This window comes from Dermacentor variabilis, chromosome 5 (genome assembly GCF_050947875.1).
Source record: "Dermacentor variabilis isolate Ectoservices chromosome 5, ASM5094787v1, whole genome shotgun sequence".
NCBI lineage: Eukaryota > Metazoa > Arthropoda > Arachnida > Ixodida > Ixodidae > Dermacentor > Dermacentor variabilis.
Window position 1 is genome coordinate 184,269,045 of NC_134572.1, and position 26,170 is coordinate 184,295,214.

Below are 26,170 nucleotides of genomic sequence, written 5' to 3' on the forward strand. Positions count from 1 at the left end.
TTTATATATTTTTCACAGTGTGTCGCGGCGAGCACGTGTGTTTATTTAATGGTTGCGCATGTGCCGTCGCCATGCGTACGGGCCAGCCTGCCTCGCAAATCTAGCAGCTATGGCTCCGGTCGTGCTGCGCTACGGTTTTGGAAGTATTAGTTGGCCTGAAGACTTTCCATATTTCTCTGGCTAGACATAGAAAATTCTGATGTTACTTTGCCACAGCAGTCAATGGAGAAGAAAGCTTTGTTGCATCAGCTGACTCGCGCAAGCAAGGGTTTCAGTGCTCCGCTGCTGGATCCGTCACAACGCTGGCTACATTTAGCACTGATTACATAAATTTACCGGATGCATCTCAGCGCCGAGTTCTCATCCGCATGCGCATTTTAAAAAACACATAGGCAGCTTAGTCGCGCGTGCGCCGGCAGTATGTGCACACTAGTATTACAAGGCAGCTTCCCTCCCACATAATTCTTGGCAATGAATGGATAATATTTACTTTTCGTATCGTTCACTTCGTGCGGTGGCATTGGAAGGGGCTTGGCGATGGTATTGCGAAGGAAAAATGGTTGGTACATATGCCGGATGGTGCATGCTATTGCTCATTTTGTTTCCGATGAAATGCCGACTGCACATTCTGCTGTTTGGTACTGGCTGCCACGGCTGACCGTCTTCACTATCGAATAAACCAAGCACACACGTGAAATTCGATTTAGAAACCAGCCCGACACCGCTTGACAGGGCGACAAGACAGGAACTTACTCCGCTCACCTGACTGCTTGTATCCAACGCCGCCTCCGTTCTTGTTCGTACGGTTTAGATGGAAAGAAGCAGAAGGATACATCCTCCCTCATCCCGACGTAGTCGTGGCACTTGTATATGCAACAGTACTGTCGGCGTCCTTTTGTTTTCCTTAGACTTTCAGCGCACGCAACGCCACTACCAGTAGCAATTTTCGTCCGCGGGAGCGGCTGAGTTGTGAATGTTCTGACCGCCAGGGCGGCGCTGTAGGTGTCGTGAAAACTCCAGCGCTGGTTCCCCATACCACTGCTGGCAAATAGCTGTATAAAAACCATAGTTTTTTCAAGTTTAAAATGCCCCTGGTGTTTTGACGGCAAGTGGTGAAGGCAAGAGTTTTGAAGCAGAAGCAAAGGAGATCAAAACTTTAGTCACACAGTTGCAACTGAAAATATAAGCAGCGCAGCAACAGAAAAATATGGAAGGTGCCTATGCTCAGTCTTCGCATCTATCTTGTACGTTTGTTTTCCCTTCTTTCTTTGGCACATCTACATATTGTGCTGTGGACAATAAAATTTGCAGGGTGTCTACCAAGTTAACATTTCTAAATTCTCTGCGCTTCCCAGGTTTTCCCCGAGTGCCTTTGCAGAATTTCCTGAGTGACGCAGAACCTTGTTGTATGTCAAGATGGGCCTTCACCATGTAGCCCGATGCTATCACTCTGTAGCAAGCATATTAAAAAATAAAAAAAGTGACTTAATCCAGCTTGGATAGTAAGGAGGAGCATTTATTTTACTCCAAAAGAAAACAGAAGGGAGGGAGTAGTAAAATTCACAGCGAATAAAATATCTAAAAAAGAATGGTAAAACTCATTGCAAATCCAGTCGAATATTCTCAAATACGAATAAAAAGGAGATGCATACAGAAGCGAATATTTTCACATATGAGCTATTTTCATCGAGTGATAGCAAGCTCATTGGTATGAGGCCCGAACTTTGTCAGAAGTGAGATTCTCTCGCAACAGCTGGTGAGTCAACCTCAGCTGATATACTATCAGCCCGTGCACAACGCCTCAGTGTTGCGTTTCACTGCTTTAAAGAGTTTATGTTGGTTTGGATGAGGAACACCTGCATCTTGGCATCAGCCATCACTTTGTTTTTTGAGGTCAAGCTCCTTCAAAGCGACGGCATGATTCTTTCCTGTTCATTCCTCAATGCGTACGTCCTTTGAGTTCTCGTCCTCCTTCCGCCGCGCATTTGCCCCACAGACCATTTGAAGCATCCTCCTAGTCAGTTGTACAGTCAAAGTCCCATTTTTCGGACTCCCATGAGTGCATGTCTTTTATTGTTCTTAAGGGTTCAAATCGCCAGAGGCACATCCGAAAAAGCTCTGAAGGCCTGCCAGTACACTTATTAGGCATATCGATGATCATACTGTGATAGGAGATGGCGGGTGCACTCGTGTATAATTAAGGAATACATACTGTCTCGTGACAATTGACTCTTCCCACGCTTGTTATGCTTCACCGCAATACTTTCGCGTATGCTTCACAGCGTAACAATTCTGTATTGAGGCGAAGCTGACATTTAGGGACCGGCATTATGCAACGCATCGTGCTTTTCGAGCTTCGAAGCCAATCGCGAAAACCACAAAGGCGGGAGTCCGTGAAATTGCTGACAGTGGAGAATTCTTTCAATAAAAGACACGGAACCTAATGGCACGAAGCTTAATAGCGAACGTCGAAGCAGCTAGGCCTAGCTTTGCCATAGTGGCGGCTACGGCTGCCAGTCGATCTGTGTGCGAAAGCACCGGTTCAAGGGGGTGAGGTAATCAAAACGGCAGCGGTGGTGGCTTTGATTAATGCCGTTTCGGACCTGCAGTCACGGCAAAAAGTCTGGAAAATCGGGCGGCGAAGGGTTCTTCCATCAAAATTTTCAGATACGTTTTCAGAGACGTAAAGGGTATGTGGTGGTGCCATGAAGCAGTTCGAATTATCAGGCATCCGGAAAGTCGGCAGATGGCTGTACATTGGAAACTCCTCCAGCCGACTAAATGGCGTCAAAGACAATTCGTTGCAATTCCTCTGTTACTCGAGCCAGCATTACCGCGACTTTTATTCCCTTTCAATAAAATTGCAGCTAATTTTCCCAGCTATAAGCACGAATTCCCTGAATTTTCCCTGAGTATTTCCAGACTACTCAAAATCCCTGAGAATTGCCGGTTTTCCCAGTTGGTAGACACCCTGGTTTGATTAACCCTCTCAGCATCAGGTTTATTTGGAGGTGACACACCTCCACTATCGTTTCGTTTTTCTCAGGTATAAAATAAACACAAGTTTATTTTTCGTTATGCGGAAAAGGGGGGAAAGAAATGACAGAGATAATGGCAAATGCTCTCCTTTGTATGGTCCTCACATTCCTACCCAACTTCAGTGACATGGCAGGACCAAAAGCAAAAACATACCGGTAAATCAGTGACACTGAAAGGGTTAAAGGGACACTAAAGGCAAATAAGTTGACGTGGACTGTTTAAATACCATCCCAGAAACCTCAAAATGCTTGTTTTGTGTCAAAAAGGGACTTGGTTTATGAGAAAATTGCATCTGAAGGGTCCGAATACCATTTTCTTCACTAAAATTTCCCGCCTCCCAACCGGGGAAGTGGTGATGTTGCGTACGCTATTACCGCCCTTTGCTGGCGTTGGTAAGTAAAACGGCGCCCAACAGACGGCAGCACCGAGCCAAGACAGAGCAGTGGGTTCGCCGCTGCAGCTGCTTTTTGATCAAGTAGCGTAGACTGTTCGGGCATCCCTCGACATGGAAGTTGAATTCTCCGCTACTTGCAGTTAGTGCGGGTTTTGCGAGTCAGCAAAACCAGTGCAGCACTACGCGATAACGAAACCTTTTGATCACTCACGTCATTGTCAAGGGTAATTTCAATTATCTAGTTCTTTTTCTAAATATGAAATAGAACTGGATAAGTAGCATTTTATTTCGTCTCATAAAACAATATAATTATGTTTTTTGCAACGAGTAGTTGAGTACTAGTGACAGAATTTAACTGAGGAGTGCTTTCGTCATCGGGCAAGTGCTTGAATGTCCCGGGGGACTCTCTAATCATGACATACAGTTACCTCAGTTTCTCAATTATTAAGGCCTGGTTCGCGATAATATTGACGCCTTAGAGATTCTCAAGCAATAATCTATCACTTTAGCTAGATTCAATATTTGCCTTTAGGGTCCCTTTAACAGCCAGCACTTTATCTGTGGAATTTCTGTATTTAGTTACAACATACACCAACCAGGATGCATTGTGGATTCAGAGCACAGGCACAAGGAATGAGAACAGTAGACATGTTTTCAACTATTTTGACCTCATGCTTTGAAACTTGTGCCATTGCAAAGGTGCATAAAGCTTGGAAATGCTGATCAGTTCATGCTCCACGGTGGTTGCGTTTTCTTGTCTTGTTCCTGTGCACTAAAACAATGCCTATATAGGGTCACATATTCAATAAAATAAAATTTAATAAGCAGCACACCAACTCTGTCAATGTGCAGTGTCTTCAACTCCTGGGGGAAACACGCAAGCACATCGTCGCACTCCTTGGAGTGGCAGATGTGGCCACTGGATTGATTTCTTGCATATGCACGTTGAAAGTTAAAGGCAGGCCCTATGGAGTGTCTGCTACTATGGCGGTGCTTGTGAAACTTCGCTTCATGGCTTCGTAAATTTCCTTACATCACAGTATAGCATGCCCGAGGAAATTTTATCACCGTACATAAAGCACTGGCTGTGGTCACCCATCGCAAAACAAACTGCTTAAAGGAGAAAAGAAGTGCTCGCAGATCACCTGCTTTTTTACGTGTAGTGCATTTATAAGGGATTTCTTGGAATTTCTTTGTTTCGACGTGTTTATAAGACATCGAAAGTCGGAGGAGCTGACGCACATAGTTCATCGTGAACTTGTACAGTCTTTTCGTCGCTCCTTTTCCTTGCATGCTCGGTCTCTCCTGCTGTCTTCCTTGGCTTAGTATACTTTACCTGCTTGGCCAATCCCTTTATTGTAAAATCACGAACTGTAAACGTGCATTACTTCCCTGCCATAACAATGCAACCGCCCTGCACTAATGAACGGATGGCTAAGTTGTGCTTAGCGGCAAAACAACGTACCGTATTTACTCGCGTATAACCCGCCCTTGCATATAACCCGCACCCCTAACTTTGAACCCCATGAAATAAAAAAAAATATCCTCGCGTATAACCCGCACACTTACCTGAAAAAATGAGGACTAGGAAGTTACAACTGAGCAAACAGTCACCATTTTAGTTTTCAAAACAAATATATTTGAAAACGACTGCCGCAACGTTGTCAGTGCTGTCGTTCAATTGTCAATCGTCGCCACTCTCACTGCTGCCGTCTGAGGCTTCATCGCCGCTCTCAAAGACGTAATCATCTTCGGTACCATCTAGGCTGTTGCTTATGGCACACTTCTTGAAACTCTTGCGTACCATGTCGGCCGGGATCATCCCCCATGCATCTACGATCCACTGGCACAGCAGTGCAATATCTGGCCTTCGCACGCGTCCCGTCGGCGTAAGGGCGTAAAGGCCATCGGCCATCCACTGGGCATATAGCCGCTTCACGTGAGCCTTGAAAGGCTTATTGATGCACACGTCGAGTGGTTGGAGCATGGAAGTCATGCCGCCAGGTATTACGACAAGGTCTGTGCCGTTGTCAGCGAGGCGAGCTTTCACCGCGTCAGTGCAGTGGCCTCGGAACGAATCCAGCACCAGCATCGAACGGCGTGCCAACAAGGCACCTGGTCTTTTTTCCCAGATTGCTTGAATCCAGTCAATGACGAGGTCACTGTTCATCCACGAGTTATCTTCCACTCGCACAACAATTCCTGGGGGAAGTGGTGTACTCGGTAGAGTCTTGCGCTTGAATATTACATACGGGCGCAGTTTGGTGCCGTCGGCCAAAGCACACAACATCACTGTGCAGCGCAGCTTGGTGTTGCCGCCAGTCAGCACACTAACAGATTTTGCGCCCTTTTTTTCCAGGGTCGTGTCCATAGGCATCTCGAAATATACTGGCGTTTGGTCAGCATTTCCCAGCTGAGATAGCAAGTAGTTGCGCTCTTTCCTCAGTCCGATGACGTAACGTTGAAAGTTGAGCAGCTTCTCCTCGTAAGCGTCGGGAAGCCGCTGGCACATGGTAGTTCGCCGCCGCATCGAAAATCCATGCCTGGCCATAAAGCGCTGCAGCCATCCGCGGCTCGCATGAAACTCGCGTGGAATGTGCATTTCCCGGGCCAGCTTCAGGGCTTGCATCTGCGCCATCTCTGTAGACACAGCGTGGCCACGACTCCTCTGCTCCTCGATGAATTTTGCAAGCTGCGTCTCGAGGTGAGGGTACGCGCCAGTCTTCGGGCCGCGAAACGCTCGCCTGTCCTTGTTCGCAGCTTCGAGAGAGTCTTTTTTCTTCCGCCAGTCGCGAATGCAAGATTCGTCGACATCGTTCTTTCTCGCAGCAGCTCTGTTGCCGATTTGTTCAGCAGCGGCGACGATCCTGAGTTTCTCCTTCGCCGTGAATGATTGCCGCCGAGACACACTCATGATGCCTAGACAAGGCTGGCGAACTGTGCAAACTGGGCGTACAAGAAACGGCACCTTACTCAAGGCCCATCAACGTCTGAACAAAGCGTATGCAAAGCATGCGAAACGCGTGGCTGGCGTGGGACTAAACAGACTATGGATGTGGATGTGTAACGGTGGTGGCTTGCGCCCCCTAGCCTAGGATTCCCCCCTTTTTTTTCCCCCGTAATTTTGTTCGTATTGTGAACTGTAATTTGTCCCTCTTTTATAGACTCACTCGTCCCTAGCCCCTTTTGCACCAATCTTCCAACCTACTCTTTGTCACCACTACCCTTCTCTCATCCACACGTCCGTCCTCCCCTGCAAATCCCAGGGCACCCTCTATATCTATCGCCGCGTCTTCGGCAATGTCCGGACGAAGTGTTCTGCACCGCAAAACGATATGCTCCATGGTCTCCGCTTCCACGTGGTCTTCTTTCAGTCCATACTGGCCTTCGGTGGTCAAAAGGTTGGTGCAATATTAATATGCACTGCAACACACGTTGATGTCGATGGGGATGCGGACTCTGCACGGCAGGCCGCGCGTTGCCGTGAAGCCGACCCGCCGAGCCCCCCTTCTCCGGAATATTCGCGTATTACCCGCACCCCCACTTTTTAAACACATTTTTTCAATTTTTGGTGCGGGTTATATGCGAGTAAATACGGTAACACGAAAATACAAGTACACATTAACATGCACTACATGTGTCACTCACTAGCCTCAGAAAAATATTTGCCGATTGCATTGCTCTTTCTCATTCAGCACGTAGTGCCACTGATAGAAAGGTTGGACTGAGCAGTGCTATTTTTACGAGTTCGTTAGGTCAGTCGAGACAAGTAGCACAGAGACACACCAGTCAGCATGCTGTCAAGTATGGAAACAAATACTAACAACGCTATAAAGACACGATGCTGACTAAGAGTCATTGTGAAATAAAGTTTATCTCTCTCTCTCTCTATAAAAACCTTATTCTCGGATTACTTGTTTACCACTTCAAGCAGTTTGCTGTGCTGTGTACCATAAAACACTTGGTGCTTTATGAAAATTGACACGAAAGACAGGTGTTGGTGAACCGTGATGCACGCAAAGCTACGGTGCCAGTATCAGGCATGACGGCATGGTGTGTACCAGACGACACGCCACAGGTGCCACCTTTGGCTCTCAACGCGCAACAAGTTCTCCTGGCGGCCGCACGTGGTATGCCACAGACTGCGGCCATGCGCTCGCGTGTTTTTCCCCCAAGAGACGACAACCCCGTACCAATCAGTCCAAGTCAGCATTCTCCACCTTTGCAAACTGTATGCCAGCACTCAAGGTTTAAGTTTGCATCCTTGAAATGTTTTGACACGCTGACTTCCTGTGCACATCCACAATGCAATGCTCTAATTTGCTGTAGAGTGAAACACCATTACGAGAATGAAAAGTGGCTCCCAATCCCCCTGCCTAAAATGCCAAAATTTTTCAAAGCAGATATTTATTTCGTAATACTTTGAGACATCATAATCAAGTAACATTCTTTTGCAGGTGCCACTTTTTCATTGTTGTCCTTGCAATTTCTTTTATATGCTGGGAAGGTTCAAATTAGTTGCTCCAGAGCCTGTTTAGAAAGGGTAACAAAGTGCCCCATCTAATAAAAATAGGGTTTATTGGCCTTCAATGTAAATACAGTAAATCACAGCACTATAAAGAACTTAACTTAAAAAACTAGTATGTACAATACAGAAGGGTTGTGGCAGCAACACATGAAAATGTGCTCCAGATGTGCTCTTCGGCACCTCCACTTAGAATGTGCTATCCTCCTCTTGCTGGTCGAGAAATAGCGTCAGGGCGCCAGCCTCGATGGGGATCAACAAGTTTTCCGTGCCATCATGGCCCTGGTATGGAACAAAGGTGGACATGAAGATGAGAAAGGCCGATGGCAAGTATCCGATGCAAAGTTTGCAAACATGACTCTTAGGATTACTGTTTTCATAAGTGCATCCTGCAAATCTTTTTTGCACAATCTTGACATGGTGCAAGCTGTACTTGAGTCAGGCTAGTGGCTACCTGATAGGAGTGCACACTGCAAGCAGTGATGACCCACTCACAGATGAGCCTCAATGCGACTTTTAAAACGGCTCCAGGTTCGATCATTTGCTCCCGACTGGCATTGGCCACTGCTTGCTTTCAGAGTGGCAGCTTTCACGGAGTCTAGCACTGTGCAACTGTCTGGCTGTTCTCCTTTGAGTGGCATTGCACAGATAGCAGTCTAGCAAACTCAAATCTGGGGAGCTTGGGGGCCACAAGTTGGGGATGACACAGTAAAACCTTGCTGGTATTTCCCCCTTAAAACATACTCAAAATGTAATTCGTCCTAGTCCAGACATCGGGAGCAGAAGAAATGTTTCTTCAACTGCAAAGATTATATTTTTTTTTCTGATATACCCTTAGGGGTTTCCTTTGTAGCTTCGTCCTAGTCTGATGGACGACATTTTTTCCCCTTTCATGAACAAATTATTTCCTTTCAGTGCATACTTCAAATTTAATTTTTTAAATTATGAGCATGTAAATTACAGAACTCACAGTTAAATACGTAGCGAAGTACGTTTCCACTACATTTCTTCTGCGCTTGGCGCACACGCAGAGCCATCTTGCTTAAGTAACACATACTGCAGTGTCTCACTTCCGCCTCCGTCAGCGACAGTGCAGGTAGAGAGATACAAATTTATATTTGCTTGTTAGTTTGTACTACCGTTTAGTGCATAGTTGTGATGTGTTCCCACAAGGTACACATTAACGAGGTTCTGCTGTACCACCACAGAAGTTGTCAGCCAGCCACTCATTGATCATGCAGGCCATGTGTGGGTGGGAGTATCGACTCACTGAAAAATGCACAGCCACCGAAGGCTTGATAACAGTCCTCAGCATTCTGACATAAATGTGTGTGCTAAATGTGAACTCCTTGTGTGCATGTGTATTCATGTGTTTTAGCATCTGTCGGACTAAGTGCATGTGCGATGGCATCGCAGTATCCTTTTGTTTTCTGTGATGCATTGCCGGGTGCTTCATAACTTATTATCAGTCTGTCCTGCACCCAATAATCATGGTGCAAGAAATATTTTGCCTCATACAAATGTACTGGCACAGGATGAATGTGTTCACAGTGCATACATGCTTAGCAAAAGGGACAGGCAGAGTGAAAGAGCACCGTTTGTCCCTTTCACTCGTAAGTATGTGTGCGCTGTGAAGACATTGAAGATGCAACGACACCAACTCGCCCAATCTTCAACCTTTACTGGAACAGTTGCAGGTGCTTCGCTTTTATGTGAACCAGCCTCTTTCTTGGAATACGAAACACTCCCTGGCATTCACTTTATTCACAAAGCGATCAGTTGGACAGCTAGCAAGCAACTCTCTGCAGCCTGTATACTAACCAGCATTATAATTATGGAAGTTTAGTACAAATTAATACACAGACACAAAAGAACAAAGTGTGTATGTGCAGCAAATTTTACAAATATTGGTGGGTGGCACGAGAATAAGCAGTTGCTAGTAGTGCCTGTACTTGTCCACTTTGTTCTTTTGTGTCCATGAATTAATTAGCACTAAACTACCATAATTATAATGCAAGGCCAACTAGCCGAACAGTCAGTGCTCCAGAAGACATCCAGCATCACCTTGGACGCCTGCTCCAGTTGAAGCGTTCACCCAAACATTTCAGTGCAAGCTGTAACACGTACCCCGAGTTTACAGCAATGACGGAGCACTTCCTATTGAGAGTGTGCCTTTAGTCTACATTTTGTATAGCAGTCGAGCATCAATATAAAGTCATAATTGCAGGGAACTACTTTGTTAAGTTGCAAATTTCTTTATAATGAAGGTCCCACACTTCGGCAGCAAGATTGTAAGTTTCTAACACAGTACTGGTGCATGGTACTTTGTCAGCGAGCTCTTGTGAAATAAATCCTTCAAGAAACTCGAGCAATAATTGCAAGATCAGAAGCGCTGAGTGCAGTGGAAATCACTATGCCCAATGTTAGCAGCCGTCGTCAGATAGTGTCATGCATGTATTAAGTATCGTCATCATAGCCTGTCAAGTTTAGGCATAGTGTTTGTTTATAATTGTTTAAAAATGTGTAGCAATATGCAAAGTGAAGATCCCCGCAGCCCGAAAACCACCACTTGCTAGCAGCATCTAGCAAGAAAAAAAAAAGTAGTTCGAAATGGTGAATTCTTTCATTGTTGTAAAAGCGATCCTTCAAATGTCCAAAGTGACACAATATGATGCATGTAGACTATATTAAATTGAAGGTGTGGGACTTTGCTAAATTGCAATAAAGGATGCGTGGGTTTTCCCAACACAAACTTAGGAAATGGAAACAGTTTGTTTTATCATAAACTTCGTTTAACTGGGGTTCATTATATTCTGGTTCAACTGCCACATCACTCACCTAAGTTCAAGGCTCAAACGGGAAACCAAGTACATTTTAATTTGTTGAATTCTGTGCTCCAAATCTATTGCAGTCAGTTGTACCTGTAGTTTGCACGTGTGCATACTACTAGTATTACATATTCATCTTGAATGTGTACCTAATTTTGTGTTGGTAACTTACACCGTTAATGTCTGAAGCGGCTAATATATATTACCACAAATAAAAACCCTCACCAGAACATCTATGACATTTTCGGACATTTTCGTTCTTCCTCTTTTTTGCATTAAATAAAAAAAAAAAAGAGTAGAAAGGGAATACGTACCTTCTTGATTTTCAACAACATGTGGTCGAGGAACTCCCTCAGTTGCGCTCGAAGTGTGAGGTCACTGTTGACGAGGAAAGCCTCCCGGCAGCGGTGATAGCAGTCGTGAAAAGACATTCCTGTGAAATGCACAGTAGCTGTCAGATACCCATTGAAAGCCTACCTTTAAAGCAAGTGGCAGTCACAAACATGACAATGTGCCTTCATCTGAAAACAAGGAGTTAATTGGGATTGGATACAACATACCAATAGTAGTATGCCCAAATTAGACCACGATGCATTTAAAATAGTGATGTAACTAGACCTTGTGCTCTTGTTTTTTCTTGCATGCCTAATAATGATTAGCAAATACAGACACCATAGATGTCACTAAATTAGAGTCTGGTCCTAGGTAAGGACACACTCATTCAAATTAGCAACAAGACTGATCCAATCAGTGTTTATAGATTCTATGTTAGTATAAGTGATCATGTGTAGGTCTTGTAACAAAACAAAGAAGGCCAACTAACCCCAGTAAACAGTAGGTGATAAATTGCCGTAACACTTCTCGCTGGGGCAAGGCATCAAGTGGGACAGGGCAAAACCAGGCCTGCCTGTTATCTGCCTGAAGTGGCCACCAGATCAATAAGCCGTTTTACAGCAAAACAACTGGTGCTGCTTCACTCGGGAACAATAGCACCAGCCTTCATTCCGTGCCTCGACACTACTCATCGCACCGAGCGAGGCCTTCACCTTCATAACTGAAGGTAAGTAAAAATTCAGTGACCAGCATTTTTACGGCTACAGCACGTCAGGATCGCAGAAATCACATCCGCTGCCGACAGACGCAATCTGCTGCATGCATGACAACGCTATGCCTACAAGCATGCGCCATCCAGTGGCTACAGTTTTGGTAAAGGTGTCGTCACATGATGCAACATGCATTGCAAGGAAAGGAGAAACTGCTGCGGATGGCTGCAGGAAGCACAGGTTGGTGCAGCATGCACCCTGCAGCAGCCAGGAATGTCCCGTGAGCAGGTGTCACTGGTATGCCAGTTTATCAACCCTTTCGGCACCTTCGACAAGCTGGGTTCATCCATGCGTTTCTGGTAAGAAGGGCCAAAGACAAGTTATGCTTGTCAGTGGTACTTTTCATTTACTAGTATTGCCACGGACGAAATGACTTGATCTAAGTGCTTTGACACGCTTTTGGTAAATGGCAGCACGCAATCTCTGGAAGAGCGCAAGCAGGGAAGATATCTTTCTTGATGGGGAAGAATGTAAAACAAATTGGTTTGGCAATCGGGGTCCTTAAGAATGGCGCTACTGGCAGCTTGGGCTTCGTTGGGTTCTTCGCAAAAAAGAAAAGCTGACTCCAGCGATGAATCGAGCTATTCCAAAGAAGAAGTGTACTGCTCGTCGAATGAAGATGACACTGGTATTCTCAATGTACTAAGCTTGTCTTTTGAGAATGAGTATCGCACAGTATATAATACAGTGCTGTTAAGCGTGGCACAGAAGGGGTTAATACCTTCTAATGATTTTCCACAGATAACTTTGTTATGCATGCCATCTGTGACAGTGCCACTTAGAAGAATGGTGACCACATGTTTTTGGTATGCCAATTTTCTGCGTCAGAACACACCAGGTGTTTCTATGCAGACATTCAAGCAAAATTAAATAATAGCCATTTTGAAATAAAAGGATGGTTCCTTTGAAGATGCAGCATGAGTAAGCAAACAGGGGTAGTGGGTGGTATGAGGTAATTTGTTCATAATTAACAATAATCTTAAACTTCTAATTGCTGCAGGATCATCGTAATTAGAAGATTGAAGCATGTTCTGCTTACAAGCCACATGAACTTTTGGATATTGAAAAATGCGATTACCCACGGAACTGTGGCACTACAAAATTTGGCTATCAAAGTGCGCATAACCTCGTGCCCTTCGAAGGGACGTTCTGCCTACATGAACCAGCAGTGGGCAGCCAGCATGCCTCAAGGCACGTGCACTACATCCTGCCAGTTTTGGTTTTGCGAACTCTGATAGCTCTGAATTTCATTGTGCCTGTTCCACAGATAACTGAACTTTTCCAGACCAAAAAGCTGATATGGCTTGTATGCAGAGCTCACTTCAATTTGTGTTTACGATAAGCCCACTGAAATTACACATTTAAAAGTTCATTATTATATTTTTGTTAGTTACCAACGAAAAGACTTGTACCACCTGCCAACCCGTGGTCCCACCACTCCGAAGGAACCATCCTTTTATTTCAAAATGGTGCTTTTTAAATATCGCTTAAGCTATTCATAGAAATACCCGATAAGTACCATCTGTCACCATTACAGTGAAAGGTGCATTTCACCACGGTAGTGACAAATGGCGCCACCACTGTGCGAAGTCGACATCTTCAGAGGGGCGGCGTTGCAGACGACCGACAAGCACCCAACTTTATTGCAAATGAAACAGGCTAGTAATGCTCAAGAATGTGATATTAAATCGAACTCACTGCGAACTGTTGCGAGAGATTTGAGTGGGAATCGACCAGCAGTTTAGCTGGAAGCCATGTATACCTGGAGCTCCCAATTTATGCAACACTCAATACATGTCCAGCCGGCGAATGTTAACGTACCTGCATACAATGGTGACTCTGCATTGTCAAGCTGATGTCGTGCAATGAGGAGGAATATCTTGCGTGCATTTGGAGTCAAACTGCAAAAGACATGCTTTAGCGAACTGAGCGCGTTGGAGGCAGAGCTCTTGAGGGGCTCCAAGCTGGATTCCAGTACGTATGGTTCAAATGTTGTTGCATTAATCCACACAAATCGGAACCTCCGTGAAGTCTCTTGGTTCCACACTGCGGCAAGACAAAACGTGTCACGCAGGCCATCAACACAAACATTCAGTACCTAGAGATGGGCACATAAATAAAGCGTGGCTGGGAAAATGAAAGAGTGGTAAATCTGTGCATTCAATAAATTTCAGCGCATATCTATCTGGACTAGCTGGGTAACACAAAGTACTCATCCGCGCAGAAGGACATGGCGTCCAAATTCCAAATTAGAAAAGAGAAAAAGTACATATCAACATAGCAAAATTATGTTTGATAGATAAACATGTGAGGCATCATCATGCAAGGCCAAGCAATATGAAGCATGTTATCAGGACGTTTCACACCCTGTAGGCAACACATTTTGGCTGAAAATTCAGTGCACTTTAGCAAAATAATTTCTTTTTCTTTAACCTTTTCCATGTCAAGAGCAAGTCACACTCATGAAGGTGTTTTATGCAGTGATGAGTCTCTCATCCAGATACTTTCCTTTATGTAGTGTGTGCCATAGACGAGCGGCAATCTATTTATTATTTCTTATGTGAATGCTCTGCTACTAAACAACACAGCTTTCTAGACAGAAGATTTTTTAGGGTGTGGTTGGTCAAGATGCAGCAGGAGTGTAACTCCCCTCGGTTCTAACAATGGCAGCACAGAGTTAGGCTGCTGCAGCTATGACAGCCACCTCTTTCAATGCCAGAACGGTGCTGTTTCGGGACATTTCTTAACCTTAAGTAAATAATTAGACCTGGAAATACCTAGTGAGTCATGTTTGGGGTTTTTATTAGTGACAATTGTGAGGAACAGTCTGAGTCTCAGGTGGCCTCATTTGCATAAGTGCGGCTCAATGAAAAAACACTTTGCCATCAGCGTGTCTGTAATGTCCTTTCCTTGCAGTGCCAGGAGTGAGGCGTCGCGTACAGGAAAACAAAAGCACAGTTGACTTCTGTTACAAGAACTACTATCAAGATTCACATAGTGTGCTTCTGTGGCCATGCCTACCTGCAACTAAATAGAATAGGACAGTTACAGACAACAGAAATCAACAAATAAACTGCTGATACTGCAATAATGAACGCTCTTTACAATGAAGCAGTCCTTAAAAACTCGAAAAATCTTGTTAACTTTCTGGGAAAGAAGAGAAGGTGCCATGAAAGGGGTTAGTTAATAATTTATCTGCTTATTGTCAGTTTCATGTCATGTCAACTGTTCACAAGAGCATCCGCTCATTTGAAACAGTTGCCCAATAGCACGCATCAATGGTTGCAGCTCAGCGATAGCCACTTTTTCCGCAACGCAGTAGTAAGACTGAAATTCTTTGCCAGAAAATATTGTTACTTGCATTGATGGAAAAGCTTTCCGTGGGAAACTAACACCCCTGTCAAGCTGGCAAGTTAAGTGCACTTACGGAGAGTGTCACTTGGTTCAGGTACACTTTGCCAAACTTAGCGTCACAAGTGGAGTGTCACTCTCAGAGGAGTACACTCCGGTTGGAGTGCGTTTCACAGAGCGCACCTTGCTGGCCGAGTGCGTAGCCTCGCTGCCAGCGGTTTTAATGGTAGAAAATGTAATGCATAGAGGAAAGGACACAGAAGTTCATTTTAGCTGTTGAACAGCTTTTAACAAAATAATCAGAACAGAACTCGCTCATATAATGTTCCAATGCCCCCTTGGTGCATGCCGCCATGTTCTGGATTGGCTAAGCATTCGTCTTGGCCGGCATTGACTTGCAGAACTCTTATAAAAAAATATATATATATTCCTTTTTTGTTAAGAAAAAATAGATTTAAGTTTATTTTTATTTGTAATACAACGTAAAACAATCACTTTTTAGTAGTTCTTTTTATTTTTAATCTCCATCTTCAAAAAACATGCTCTTAGTCTGTTGCCATTTCTTTTTTTACTGCAAGTGCGCTTTGTTTTCCCGTTTAGCATCGCGTAGCCTAAAGTATCACTCAAAGCATAGTGAAATATTTAGCGCGCACAGTCAACAAGGACACAGTGAAGGGGGTTCTGCTGTCACTCAAAGACCCGAAGTGTACTCCCTGTAAATGCACTTAACTTGCCCGCTTGAAGGGGGTACTAAAGCCCCTGCATCTACGCGCCACCACCGCTTTCTTAAGTAGCGACAACCTTTGTTGTGCGCCGCCTTTTCCCCTCACATCAAATCCGGTTCCGGTATTTCCGGTTCCGGCATTTCCGGTTTAAAAATTTCCGCTTCCTGGAGTTGCGCTGCGGGAATTTCCGCTTTGACTGCTGTTAGACAATGGTGAGACGCCCGCGCGTGCCTAGCAGAGCTGTGGCAGTCACCATAAGAAGAATGCAAAGGGGACAAGCCGTTTTATTCCGCTGAAGTAGTAGTTTGCGGTCGCTGTTGTCCAAATGCACGAAAAACAGCAGTGGTTTCCAAGCGCCCAGGCACTACATTCCACAGTACGTTGTCGCTCGTGCCACAACCCGTCGCAGGTTGACGCGAAGCAGCGAACACGAGCAGATTGCTGGTTACAGTAGGCGGTGGTTCTTGGATGGAATCGCATTCACAGTTTCAACCGCAACTCGTGCAATTAAAGCCTCTCCAGCGGCGCGAAAGTAAACAATGCTAAAAAACAATGTGTCACTTCCACTCGGAACAGGAAGCTGCAGCTACGTAAGTTCCACTTGACGCCGGAAGCTAAGGGGGTGAGTGGGAAAGGAGTGTGGAGGAGGAGGGCAGGTTGGCGGTACTTAATCTGGTTGGCGGAAACGTGTATGGAGGGGCTTTAGGGGGTACAACTAGTCATTTCAAGTGACCAATACACTTCCAACTAAATTGTGGCGACACATCCACTATTTACATTTTTCCTGTATGGCCTCTTACTTTTTTTTCCCCTTCAATTATCATAAATCAACACGGTTCTGACAGAACTGTTTGCTGGCCTAGTTGGTGTTTGCTGAAGGACAACAATGGCTTCGCTTACATACTCCAACATGCTGTAGTGACGCAACACATTACGTGCAGGGCGTTACAGTGAACACTTTCAGCATTTTTTAAAGGTTGCCTGTGGCAGATAGCTCAATTCCAGTTTACGAGCCAGTCTACTCGAAGCGGCGGACACTACTTGGACAAAATAAAATGCAAAATCAACTAATTAACAAGAATTCACTATTAACTTTTAGCTAATTATCTTATGACCCATATTGCAATTTACAAATTTTAGCAGTGGACTTCGCAAGGCGGATCCACTTGGAACAAATTCTCAGGACGACACCAGTTTCGAGATATAAATTCCCGAACTTTGCGGATAAATGCATTGCTGTTCCAGTTACTTGTGTATCAGTGCATGAAACATTTTGTTAACAAATTAACTGGAATGCCAATGCATTTCTGTTCAAGAATTTAAGGAATTTTTAAGTCTCCCTAAGGAAAGTTCAGGAATTTGTATTTCAAAACTCGTGTAATCTTGAAAATTTGTTCCAAGTGGTTCCACCTGGCGAAACTCCACAGCTATAATTTGTAAATTGCAATATGGGCCATAATGTGATTAGTTGAAAACATAAATAGTGAATTTTTATTAATTAGTCAATTTTGCATCTCAATTTTTTGTGCAATTATTGTCCACCACTTCAAGTAGACCAGTTCACGAACTTGAATTGTGATATCTGCCAGAGGCAACTTTTAAAGATTTTTGGAAGTGTTTGCTGAAACACCCTGTATGTTGAATCCGCTCTTTCTGAACAATTGCCGTTCCTTTCTTCAGTACTATTGCTGTTAAAGCACTGTACAATCATTGCTACTCTACCTGCATCCACAACCCCCTTTAAGTAATGCCTCCGGGCCTTTAAGCTGGTAATAAATAAAATGTTTTAATATTAAAGCTTTGCCAGGTAATCTGGGTCACTGCATCGTTTAAAGGCCTAAGGCTTCCTGTATTGAAGCATACAGAGTTGGTATTGAATCATGTTTGAATCTTCAATGCACTCCTAGGAATAGCAGATAAAACAAGGGCTACAAATGCAAACAATGACACTTGAACATGGCACAGCTGGCAGTTGCTTTTCAAAGGAATTAATATGTATTTTTCTAAAAGGAAAAGTCAGGCAAAGCACGGTTATGATAAAAAATAAATACATAAATGTTAAAGACACGAGAAACCAAAAACGCAATACATTTATCATTCTTCTGACTACTAGATGCTGCCGACAATGAAGGGTCAAAGGTGTGACACAGTGAGGGCTCAGTCATGTGCTATGGGTACACTTTCAATGTGCCTACAAGATATCTTGCAGCCTTCACTATTCTGATATGCACTGGATTGGCCACTCAGTGTGATGTATGAGTGAAATTAAATGTTACAAAATGCAGGCCCGGGTTGTGTCAAACCTATTTTGAAAGATAAAATTAAGTTTGAATTTTACTAAATTTGTAAAAAAAAACATTAAGACTTTCTGTCTGTACTGAAGAACAAAACATCATAATCAACATCATCATATTTATGTCCACTGCAGGACAATGGCCTCTTCCTGCAAACTCCAACTACCCCTGTCCAGTGCCAACCAATTCCAACTTGTGCTTGCAAATTTCCTAATTCCATCACCCCACCTAGTCTTTTGCTTGCCTTCGACTGCACTTCTCTTCTCTTGGCACACATTCTGTAACTGTAATGGTCTACCAGTTATCCATCCCATGCATTGCATGGCTTGCCCAGCTCTATTTTCTTTCGCTTAATGTCAATTAGAATATCGGCTATCCCCATTTGCTCTCTCATCCACACCGCTCTCTTCCTGTCACTTAACATTACGGCTAACATTTTTCATTCCGTCACTCTTTGCGCGGTTCTTAACTTGTCCTCGAGCATGTTTGTCAACCTCCAAGTTTCTTCCCTATATGTTAGCAAGGGCAGAATGCAGTGATTGTACTTTTCTATTCAGTGATAGTGGTAAGCTCCCAGTCAGGAACCAGCAATGCCTGCCATATGCATTCCAACCCATTTTTATTCTTCTGTGAATTTCCTTCTCATGATCAGGGTTCCCTGTGAGTAGTTGACTTAGGTAAACACACCCCTTCATCGACTCTAGAGGCTGCCTGGTGATCCTGACTCTTGTTCCCTCGCCAGGCTACTAATCATTGTCTTTGTCTCCTGCATATTGATCTTTAACCAAACTATTACACTTCTTCTGTTAAGGTCATCAATCATTTGTTATAACTTGTCCTTAATGTTGCTGAACAGGACAATGTCATCAGCAAATTGAAGGTTGCTGAGATATTCGCTGTTGATTCTTACTCTTAAGCCTTCCCAGATTAATAGCTTGAATACTTCTTCCAAGCATGCAGTGAATAGCATTGGAGAGATTGTGTCTCCTTGGCTGACCCCTTTCCGTATAGGTATCATCCTACATTTCTTGTGTAGAATTAAGGTAGCTGTGGAATCTCTGCAGATATTTTCCAAGATATTTATGTAAGCGTCCTGTCCTCCTTGATTACGTAATGCCTCTATGACTGCTGGTATCTCTACTGAATCACATGTAGAGAGGCTAATTGTACTCTGCGGATTTCTCGATCCATGGTAGAGTATCCTTTCCTGAAGCCAGCCTGTTCTTTTGGTTCACTGAAGTTCAATGTTGCCCTTGTTCTGTTGCAAATTATCTTGGTAAATGTTTTATACAATACTGAAAGCAAGTTAATAGGCCTATAAGTTTTCAATTCGTTAACGTCTGCCTTCTTGTAGATCAGTGTAGCGTTGGCATTCTTCCGGTTCTCTGTTGCACTTGAAGTCGTGAGGCATTGCGTATAAAGGGCCGCAAGCCTTTCAAGTATGATGTCTTCTCCATCTTTGATTAAATCGACCATTATTTCATCTTCTCCTGCCACTTTCCCCAGAGTCATGTCTTGTGAGGCCCTTCTAACTTCATCGCAAGTTATACAAGGTGCCTCTGTATCCTCTTCATTACTACTACGAATGAAGGTAGCGTGACTGCTCTGGGTACTGTACAGGTCAGTATAGAATTCTTCTGCTGCTTTTACTATATCTTCTAATTTGCTGATGACATTACATTGCTTATATTTCAGTGCATACATCTTGGCCTGTCCTATGCCAGGTTTTCTTTTCAATGATTTCAAGCTGCATCCATTTTTTGCTGCTTCCTCAGTATTTCTCATGTTATAATTTCAAATATCCCTTATTTTCTCCTTGTCAATCAGTTGTGACAGTTCTGCTAATTCTATCTGATCTCTTGAGTTGGGCACTTTTATTCTTTGTCGTTTCTTTATTAGGTCCTTTGTTACTTGGGAGAGCTTGCCTGCTGGCTGCCTTGGTGCGTTACCGCCCACATAAATTGCTGCTTCTGAAGGCAGCCTAGCTACGATTCCATTCATTGCCTCTATGTCATCTTCATCTCTCTGTTCTAAGGCTGCATATTTGTTTTCAAGTGACATTGAGCACGAGCTGCTGGGCGAGTTGGTTAAACGTGATTACGATGAAGGCGCCAGATAAAACGACGGACGAAGGAAGACGGCACGGGACAACCACGTAGGCGCCTACGTGGTTGCCCGATGTCGTCTTCCTTCGTTCGTCATTTTATTTGGTGCCTTCGTCGTAATCTTGTTTGCAAGTACCAGCCTGAGTTAGTCTGCTTTTACCTTTACTGCATCTAGGTCGGCCTGTTTCTTCTTGACCAATTTTACTCTTTCTTTCTTCAAATTGAGGTGAATCCTAGACCTCACTAACCTATGATCACTGCACTTTACCCTACCTAACACTTCCACATCCTGCACCATGCTGGGATCGGCAGGAAGTATGAAATCAATTTCATTTCTTGTTTCACTATTAGGGCTTTTCCAGGTCCACTACTTGTTGCTACACTTTCTGAAGAAGGTATTAATTATTCGGAGCTCATTCCTTTCCGCAAATTCTATTAACATCTCTCCTCTAGTGTTCCTAGAATCGATCCTGTAGTTGCCAACTGCTTGTTCACCAGCCTGTTTTTTCCCCACTTTTGCATTGAAGTTGGCAAATGACTACAGTATACATGCATCAAAATTAATCCGGTGTCCCCCACTACGACATGCCTCATAATCAGGTCATGGTTTTTGGCACCTGAAACCCCAGAATCTTTTGAAGAAATGATAGCAGCAGAGTACCGGTAAAGCGTTGCAGTAATAGGGTGTGTGGACAGCATGTGCGTCTCAAAGAGCTACAATACAATTGGCGTTCAGCGGCGAACGTGCCCCGCAACTTGGTTGCATGCGCATGCTCTTTGCATTGGCACCTTCGTATCAGCAAAGAAAGTCCAACTTCCGACCACCAACCACGAAAACAGGCAACAGAACCAAAGCAAGCTATTCACTTTAAAAACTGTGTTGTGCAAGCTATTTTGGGCATTTGCATATGCTAGTTATGGCCACAGCAATAGCATTGAGAACCACTATAGACGCACAAAAATAAATGCACACCCAACATATGTTAAAACAGTCACTGTTCTACCCCAACAGTTCAAAGCAGGCAATGTAGCGTGCACTTATGAGAAAACTTATTTACATCTAAGAAAGGCTTTAGCAATTTACAGCTAAACCAAATCTTCAACAGCGAAAGAAACCTCTTGATGGTAATTGCTAGCCGGTTTCAGCAATGGCAACAGCCAATCAAGTAATTTATGTTTCATTTCATTTATTCAACCTTAAGGGCCCGAAGGCATTACATAGGGGGGGGGGGGGCATCAAAGTCGAACAGCTTCATAAGAAAGTTACATAATAAAGTGCACATTGGTTGTAATAGGTACAAAAAAAGAAAATTCCAAAAAAGAAGAAAACGGAACATATACACAGTACCAACGAGGCGATAAATAAATAGATGTGGTATTCATGTGGTTATGTTGGCATTATCAAAATCGTTTAGTTTTTCGCGAAATGTTTTGCGGTTGCTGCACGAAACAATGTCATCTGGGAGTGCGTTCCAAAGTGTTACGGCATGGGGGAAGAATGAGCTGCTCATCGCTGTCGTCCGGCACTTTATCGCCGCTAGGGGCGAGTATGAGATAAACGGGATGATGCTCTGAACGGGCGTTTTAAGAGGACATGTCCTGAATGGGTGAATTAAAAGAAAGTGTGAAGAAGGCAAAGACGAGAAGTTACGCGCCCTGAAGCAAGCAATGGAAGAGACAAAGTTTGTTTTAAGGTGGTTACGCTGATATGGCTTGAATATTGTGATGTAATGAAGCGAGCAGCGCGGTTTTGTATGGCTTCTAAGTCATCGGCGAGATAAGCTTGTGAGGGATGCCAGATGCATGATGCGCACTCAAGTTTGGGTCGCACATACGTTATTTATTTCAGACGATGCGAATTTCAAGTTACGTCGTAAATACCCTAGTGTGCGTGAAGCTTCGCAGCGAATTGTTTGAATATGTTTCACCCATGAAAGTGATGGCATCATATAAACTCCTAGATATTTGTAAGTACACGTGTGGCCAATAGGAACAGAGTTAATGCGATAAGTGTGGTGTATACGGTGGCATGTTTGCGCGTGAAGGATATTAACTTGCATTTAGTGAGGTTAAGATGCATGTGCCATTTTTCACACCAAGAAGCGACAGTGTCAAGGTCGTGTTGTAGGGAGATTGTGTTGTTAGATGTATGAAGGGGGTTATAAAGAATACAATCGTCTGCAAAAAGCCGCAGCTTCGTTGGTATGTTAGTGGGAAGGTCACTTATGTAAATCAAAAACAACAGAGGAGATAAACCTGCACCTTGGGGAACCCCGGAAGTTACACTGGTAAGGGTTGACTGAAAATTGTTAGCATACGTAAACACTGAACGCGTCCTGTTAAAAAATTTTCAATCCATTTGATAATCTCGGGGCGGATACCGAGGGAGGATAATTTTGCAAGGAGATGGTTGTGAGACACGCGGTCAAAGGCCTTAGAAAAATCTAGAAAAACTGCATCTATTTGAAGGTGATCGTCCATGTGTAGCAGTAAGTCGTGGGTAAATTCGGTAAGTTGAGTTTCGCAAGACAAACATTTATGAAAACCGTGTTGTAAAGGGTAAAAAAAAAATTGATTGATTCTAGGTAATCCATTAGGTTAGATGCTATAATGTGCTCAAGGAGCTTAGATGGGACACTGGTTAGAGAGATCGGACGGTAATTAGTAGGGTTATTGCGCCTTCCTGGTTTAAAAATGGGAACTACCTTCGCTTTTTTCCAATCGTCGAGAACGTTTTCTGTGTTTAAAGATTGAATAAATATAAGGTACAAAAATTTTGTAGAGAGAGTTATAGTAGCATTGCCATTTTTTGGGCATGTTGGTAAATTGAAAGCATATTTAGCGCCAGCAAACAAGGACGGAAGGGAGACGACAACACAATGCGCTATAGTTATAGTACTTTTAAGTAATTTGGTGTTTATGTCGTCGCAGCCAGCCGAGGATGATATTTTAAGAGAGCGAATTAGGTTAGATATGCCATCCGGGTTTATTTCCACTTCAGGCATTGTTTTTGCCGAGAATTATGCATTATGCTCAATGTTTTCATTGTAGCTTATGATTGTGAGTCTACAGTGTGTCAGCCTGAGAAATTGCTGCTTTTGTATATTATACATTACACCTACATAGCTTAGGTAAGCTTTCTTTCAGAACTTCATAGGAAAAAAATGATTGGCAATGAATATTGCTAATCATCACCAAGAAAAAAGAAAGCATAGAATTCTGGCTGCAACTGTCTCCAGTCATGGCAGTGGCTGAGAAGAAAAATAATAAGAGTGAAAGTTAAGAAAAAAAAGTGATCAACTTGCATGCCACAGGCATATATAGTATTAACGCAACGCAAGATAATAAAAATAAACTATAAGAAAAAAGTCACTTGCAAAAAACTGGGAACGCCATAACAGTGGTCACTTCAAATACACGTAATAAAAGAAACCACTCATACAACAAATGCAGATTATTAAAGAATCAATTCAAAATATTGGAAGTGATCCTTACATAAAGCAGCATTGATGTGGTCCAGCGAAGCAATTATGTGAATGTGACATGCTGTTGACAGTGTGCAGAGTATTTCTTGAGCTTTTGCACTCCTCAAGCCCAAACCATCAATGTTGTTGACAAGAATGAAAAGGTCGTCTGCATCTGAGGAAAGAAACAACAGGACACTACACGCTGCAGTAGCCGGGAAACTTGGGCTAGTTGGGCAAACAGTAGTGCATAAGACAAGGACTAAACACAGCACATGCGAGTGTACCTTACTTGGGCATCATCTGATTTAGTTCTGTTTGTCTAATATGAACAAGAGAAAGATCAGCAACACCAATGAATCTACTGTTATCCTCAGTGGCAATAGGTGAGGTCCAAATCCATGTCCCACCGATGATTCTCTCTGCTTAACGGGAACCGATCTTGTAGGCTATGCTTTTGCTAACTACCTGCGCCGGAAACGACCGTAGAGCTGGGAACATGTTGCGGACGCCATGTTTTTCCCGCCACCCACACAACTGCCCTAATATGCAATTATCGTTTTCAGATGCAGTGTGCACAACTGTGCACAGCCAGGTAGTGCATCAAAAGCAACAGCTCCGACGAAAATAATGATGCTTAAAATACACTGCATACATCCCGAGACATTTGTGATTGGCCCTGTGTTGTAAGTTTGAATAGTATGTGCAAAGTGTTTTAGTGAAACAAGTTGAAAGGTGGACGGCCGGCTGTTTGCTCTCAGTGTCAGTACGTTGTCATGTAGAGGGTTAACTCTTTTCACTGTTTTTCACAATGCTTGACATCAGGCAGACATTTCAAGTGGCTGGCAAGTGCTTTAGAAGCACAAACTAGACATGAAATAGTTGGATGTCTCGGTATTTGATGTTCCTTTAGAGGACTCTCACATGAATTCCAGTCTGTTAACTTGACAAAACTCACTGAAAAAATGAAAATTCTTAATCCGTTCTACAGGCGTACACTTTTCCCGAATTTGGAGATAGAAGAAATTTGGTGAAACTAAATTTCTAATGAACAAAATTAATCAGCACATTAAAGGGTCATACTGGGCATGCGCAGATTATTTCTAGTCGCACGAAAACATGGCCAGTCTTCTCCAGAGCAAACATCGAGACAACTACAAATTATGTATTTGCAGACAAAGAGTATAAACTCCTTCCTGCTAGTAAAAATAAGAAATGAAACTGTGTTTTGGCATCTTTAACACCTCTGTAGTACACAACACATATTATCAAAGTATGGCAACGTAAAAACTGGTCGTTTACACATCAAACATGAAACATGGTTTGTACATTCAAGGCAAAACACAACAGACAATACAACTCCTTTAAAGAATGATCTTGACAACCAAAACAAAATAACTATTAAGATAAATAAACTATTTTACTTCTTTTTTTTCAATATTAACATTAAATAGGACTGCAAAGTATCTAAAGTATTGTTAAAAATGTATTTTTATTTAATTTTCCACTTGTCAGCCTCGTATCCCCCATACAGGAAAACATTCCAGAAATGGTTTACCATTTTTTGAGAAATGTTCAACTATGTGATCCACCGGTGTTGATCCAAGGAATGGCGCTCCATTGCCACTTGGGATACACTGGAGGATGCTCTGAAGAATCTAGACATAGAAGCACACACTAAGACAGCTGAATAACATCCTTTTATTTTATTTAAGACCATCTGTGAAAAAAATCCTGTGTTGTGAGTTTCTACTCTCAATAGCCTTCAGGCATGGTGAAGTGAACGGCACAAAGATAGAGAACGAAGTGCTTGCATAAAATGCTGCATATAATCATACTTATAATAACATCTCGACCGGTCAGTTATATCAGACACAACCGCTGTGTTCAAAAGCCTTGATCCTGGCATCACAAGATTCCACAATGTAATTAATACATACTTTCAGCAAAGTTTAAAATCTTTTCTTTCTTTATGGTGATTTGTTTGATGTCTTAGCATTGCAAATATAGTTTAATTCTTATGTTAATTTCACTAGAGTAATGTCCTTTGCACTGTTCTGCATTAGCTTACACCTTTTGCATTTATTTAATTGTGAACTATGTTTATTTTTCATGTTTTGTTAATGTATAGTACACTGTTTGTATATCACTGCCCTTTTGCTATATACTATTGATATTTTTCCAGTGCACAAATATATATTTTGTATCCTAACGTTATTGTTTCAAAGTTTAAGCTATTTTGCAGATACTTTATATTTACTATTTCATAAAAAATGTGCTCTTGTTCAAGGCCACAGTGTGTGACCTCAGGGTATTATTATCTTTCTTGAGTGATTATTTGC

General features: G+C 43.1%; 1 protein-coding gene across 1 annotated transcript in view; it reads right to left on the reverse strand.

The window, feature by feature from the left end:
- Nucleotides 1-7,992: 7,992 nt before the first annotated feature.
- Orc2 (origin recognition complex subunit 2) overlaps nucleotides 7,993-26,170 on the reverse strand; it is a 58,932-nt gene continuing 40,754 nt past the window's right edge. The window contains exons 8-12 of the mRNA XM_075693817.1: nucleotides 25,387-25,486; nucleotides 23,860-24,003; nucleotides 13,711-13,935; nucleotides 11,101-11,219; nucleotides 7,993-8,240 (exon numbers count right to left, since the gene is read on the reverse strand). Of these exons, the coding sequence (XP_075549932.1) occupies nucleotides 8,148-8,240; nucleotides 11,101-11,219; nucleotides 13,711-13,935; nucleotides 23,860-24,003; nucleotides 25,387-25,486 (681 nt within the window). The 3' untranslated portion in view covers nucleotides 7,993-8,147. The remainder of the gene's footprint in view (nucleotides 8,241-11,100; nucleotides 11,220-13,710; nucleotides 13,936-23,859; nucleotides 24,004-25,386; nucleotides 25,487-26,170) is intronic.